We start from the raw sequence: 4398 nt of genomic DNA, 5'->3' as shown, positions 1-4398 counted from the left end.
GTTGCTGTGTGTGTAATTTTCTCATTAGTACATCACTGTGCTGTTAGTTGTAATGGCTCACTGTGGTGCTGTCAGGAGAACTGTGAGGGGTATTAAACCAGCTTATTTACGTTCCTTTCTTCCTTTCTCTCTTTTCTCACAGGAAAGAAGAAATCCAAGTTCCAGACGTTTAAAAAATTCTTCGCCAGGAAGAAGAGAAAGGAGCCGCCAGCCGCAGGAGCAGACGCAGGGCTTAAAGCCAGCCAATCAAGCGACAATGTCAGCAAAACATCCGAAAATAACACGCTCACTCGATCGGAGAAGGAAAAGGGCTCTGGGTAAGATCAGACTAACTATGTTAACTGTGACTGCAACTCTCTTATATGAACCACTGACACAAGCTTCGAATACTTCTATGTGGTTTACTGGGGGAAATGTTGGGTTAATGGTTTCTTATTATCAGAAGATGCTCAGTAAATGCACTTTGGATGAACTGAAAAGCTAATTTCATTATAGAGGAGAGAGGCTTTTAGCAATCTCAACCACCATCTCTTCACATATAGCTTTATATTTGCTAGAGAAGGTTTACTGGATGCCTCATCTACACATTTCTGTTAAGAGTTTGAACTGACATCATCACATTTTCACTAAACTGCGCATTGAAATGGATCATTGATTCCTTCCACGATGGTAGTTTTGCTGTAGATGGAGCCCATTTTAACCCAAAGTGTTCAAAAGTGCTTGCAGATAGTGATCCAGATCATTTGGCTCAGCTCAGGTCTTTCGGCCCCCAAACGGCTCTTCATTTAGTACCACTTATAGGTTTGATGATTCAGCCAAATTTAGCAATATTTGGACCTTTGATTGGTATCTGTGCATATATATCACTTAAATTATTCAAGGTAATTATATGAAACCTTATAATTTCCATAGTTTGTGATTTATAAACCTTAAACAATGTAAAAACATCACACACTATTGAACATTTAATTTATATTGAACTATGTTTTGTATGTTCTTGTATGTATGTAAAGGACGGCTCCCATCTTTCACATGAAGGAGCCAGAACAAGAAGCAGTGTTGTTTGTGAACAAGTGAACATAGTGACCATGTTCAGTTGTTCACAAACAAAACAAGTACTTTTTGAGATTTTTTTGACTTTTGAACAAATCTGTTGGTGTTTGCCTCATAATTGTGTTTATGTCCATTATGGCTCTAAAACCCATCGTTTTTGGTGGGTTGGCAGATTCTTAAAAGACCAGTGTGTAGGATTTAGTGTCATCAAGCAGTAAAGTTGCAGATTGCAACACAATAAACGCCCCTGGTGTTTGTATTAGACGACCTGGGAATGAGAATGGGCTGTATAGTGAGTAGTAGAAACTACGGCGGCCATAAAACCTCGCGAAAAACACAAAATCTAGAGCCATTGTTTGGTTTGTCTGTACTGGGCTACTGTAGAAACATGGTGGTTCAACATGGTGGACACAATGGAAGGTGAACCGCAGCCCATGTAGATAAAAATGTCTCATTTTAAGGTAACAAAAACAGTTCTTATATTCAAGTGAATATAAGAACTAACACTAATGGAGACACATTTCTGCCAATAGATCCTCCTAAATGTTACACACTGGACCTTTAGAGAGAGTTGACCCACCCCAATGAAATATGAACAGTAATAAACTTACAATATCACTTTGTTTTCCAACAATATCCAGTATTTTATTCAGCCATCCCTTATTGTACACCACAAGAATTTTAAAGGAGTTCACCAACAAAACATAACCACTGGGAGAAATTACAATAGTTCATTTTCCTGCAGCCCAGTATTTGTTGGCATTGGTCTGTCCATTTAGATAAATATCTCCCTTCTTGTGAAATAGACAAATACAATTTAAGAAAAGGAAGATCATGTTTTAACATCCATCTCCTGTCCTTCCTCAACTGGGGCTCATGGTTTCCTGTTTTGGTAACAATTGGTGGAATCTTTCTTCCTGTGGACAATCTTAATTTCCTTTGTTTTTCTAAGCTGTGCCACTTCCTGCCTTGTCTACTTTTGACTTTTCCTTGTTGTGTCACAGGATATATCTGCCCAAGTTTTTTTGAAGCCACTCCGTGTTCGTCCTTATAATCATTAGTTAGTCAATATCAATTTATTTTAAATTATTTTCTTTTAATAAAAAAATTTGATTTTCAAACCCTCACCGCTGTTGGTCTTTGGTATTTGTTGGCCTCCCAACATCGAGCTCTTTCTATTCTGTTTATTTTGTTTTAGGAACTGTGAAACATCACTTTCCCCTCTGTTTATTTCTTCCTCTTCCTGTTCCCCAAAGGTCAAAGATCAGCCTGGGCAGCAAGGCCTTGTCACATGACTCTGTCTTTGTTTCGGACTCATCGGAGGCCAACGAGGCTCTGGGGGCATCTCAGGACAGCATTCATGGGAAAGTGAAATCACTACAGGTAAATACACATTTAAAAAAAGCATACCAGGTCTTTAAGTTTGAGCTCCTGTGTCAACAAGCCTCTCCCTCGAGAAAAGGTCCAGGATACCTCTGAAGAGACAGGGCAAGAGAGAGGATTTGAGTGCAGCTTTATAAGCAATAAAGAAAACATCTTCTAATAAACAAATAAGGAATCACAGTCTGTGTGTTAAATTGGGAGTGAGAATGTCTATGACCCTGTGCTGTTCTCAGCTGTCATAAGCAGTATTTATCATTAAAGGAGTTGATGGAGTGAGACAGAGCGGGACCAGCTGATCTGCTGTATATTTAGTCAGACGGGCTGAGCTGAAGTGTATCACAGAGAGGTTAAAACTGAAGCGTCTGTCAAAGCAAAATGAAGGACCGGATGATGAAAAGAAAAGCGGACAGACAGAACAAACGTCTGTCACGACAACGTGCTAAAATGGGAAGACATGAGACGCAGACAGGCGGACCTGACCTCCAGTTAAACTGCTCCACTAAGCTACCTACAGGGGAGTGAGAATTAAACAACGTCTTAAGGGGATTTGCTAAAAAGGAAAACTTTCTCTGGCAGCTGAAACACAGAGAAAGTGTTTAGCCTGGCACCTGAGACAGCGATCACACAGGGTGTACGAGAGGGCGACAGACAGAGAGACACAGGTAGTAATAGTCAGTGCATTTATTACACAATATTTAAAAAAAAAGTGTTGCAGATCAAATGGAAATAAATAAGAATAAATACATCAACTGAATTTACTGTGGGAAAACAGTTTGATGGAAATTTCCTGTCCTTAATCCTCACTCTGAGCTGAGCTACGTGTTTGTTAGCAGACTGAGGTCCAGGGCCAAATATAAACCCAATATATAAGCATTGATATGTTATGAGGTGTATAGTTTGTTAGAACATAATGCACCGTGCTAACAAGTAAAGTACATATAACATGGTGGTCACAATGTTGGTGTGGGCATGAATCCCAAACAAGTCCCATTTTTGACTAGCCACAAAATATAATTTTTTTAATTAATTTTATTGTTAAATTATATTTTCTGTAAAGTGTATACCATTATGCTACTTCAGAGCTGTCGTCAAGGTGCCAGGACATACATCTGATGGAAAAATACCAAATCCCTTAATGTTTCTCATTAATATTAGTCACATTTAAAGCCAGAATGAATGGGATCATCCTAAAAAACACCCTCTAGAGGTGTCTGGTGGTATCTGCAAACACTCTTCCCTGCCTGCTTGTATTTTCTTCTCTTGCTGTGTTCAGGTTGTTTCTTCATGTCAAACTTTAGGCTAAAAAGTGTGTACCGCCCAGCCAATAACATTTAATTTCTGGTGTTGTCGAGCCGGGCAGGAGGGGCCAACTTTATGGCTTTGCTAGCATGTCCTGTAACAGTTGAGATATTCACTAATCAGTATAATTTGATATATAATAAGGAGGGGAAAGAAATCTCTTTCTTTTTAAAAAGCTAACGTTAGGTCACACATATGCCACATACCTGGATTATTAGCATTTCTTTTTCATCATTTTCAGATATATGTATATAACACAACAATTTGTACTGTCATTTACTTATTTTAACTCAAAATTAGCAAAAAATTGAAAGTGTAGTTTCCCAACAACTGCCAATGGTGAAATAAGCTCTTTATGTATTTTAGTTGGAGCTCCTCTCTGTTTCTGGATGTGTTAGAGTTACCGTAACAACACTGGAATATTAACATTGAAATATTAACATTGAAAACTGCAGCGGGCGATTTTCTTTCTGTCTGTCAAGGACTTGTTGTGTGCCGGCGTCCAGCCCGGCTAAAGAAAAGCTGTATTGTCCAGTGTTTGCGTTGCACCTGAGTAAATGAGTCCTTGAGTGACTTTTACAGGGCAACACGTAACAGTCAGATAACAAGTCTGTTAGTTTGAGTTTCTGTGATACCTACCCCACACACACACTCACACTCACA

At 39.0% G+C, this 4398-nt stretch overlaps 1 protein-coding gene across 3 annotated transcripts in view; it reads left to right on the top strand.

The window, feature by feature from the left end:
- zgc:66433 (uncharacterized protein LOC321250 homolog) overlaps positions 1–4398 on the top strand; it is a 50431-nt gene that overhangs the window by 30897 nt on the left and 15136 nt on the right. For all 3 annotated transcript variants that reach the window (XM_035669334.1, XM_035669336.1, XM_035669335.1), the window contains exons 3-4: positions 143–317; positions 2310–2436. In XM_035669334.1, coding sequence (XP_035525227.1) covers positions 143–317; positions 2310–2436 — 302 coding nt within the window. The remainder of the gene's footprint in view (positions 1–142; positions 318–2309; positions 2437–4398) is intronic.

This window comes from Morone saxatilis, unplaced genomic scaffold (genome assembly GCF_004916995.1).
Source record: "Morone saxatilis isolate NCDOM2014 unplaced genomic scaffold, NCSU_SB_2.0 Contig22, whole genome shotgun sequence".
In the NCBI taxonomy this organism is placed as follows: Eukaryota; Metazoa; Chordata; class Actinopteri; family Moronidae; genus Morone; species Morone saxatilis.
Note: the sequence above shows the minus strand (reverse complement) of the source record. Positions and strands in the feature narration are given on the sequence as shown.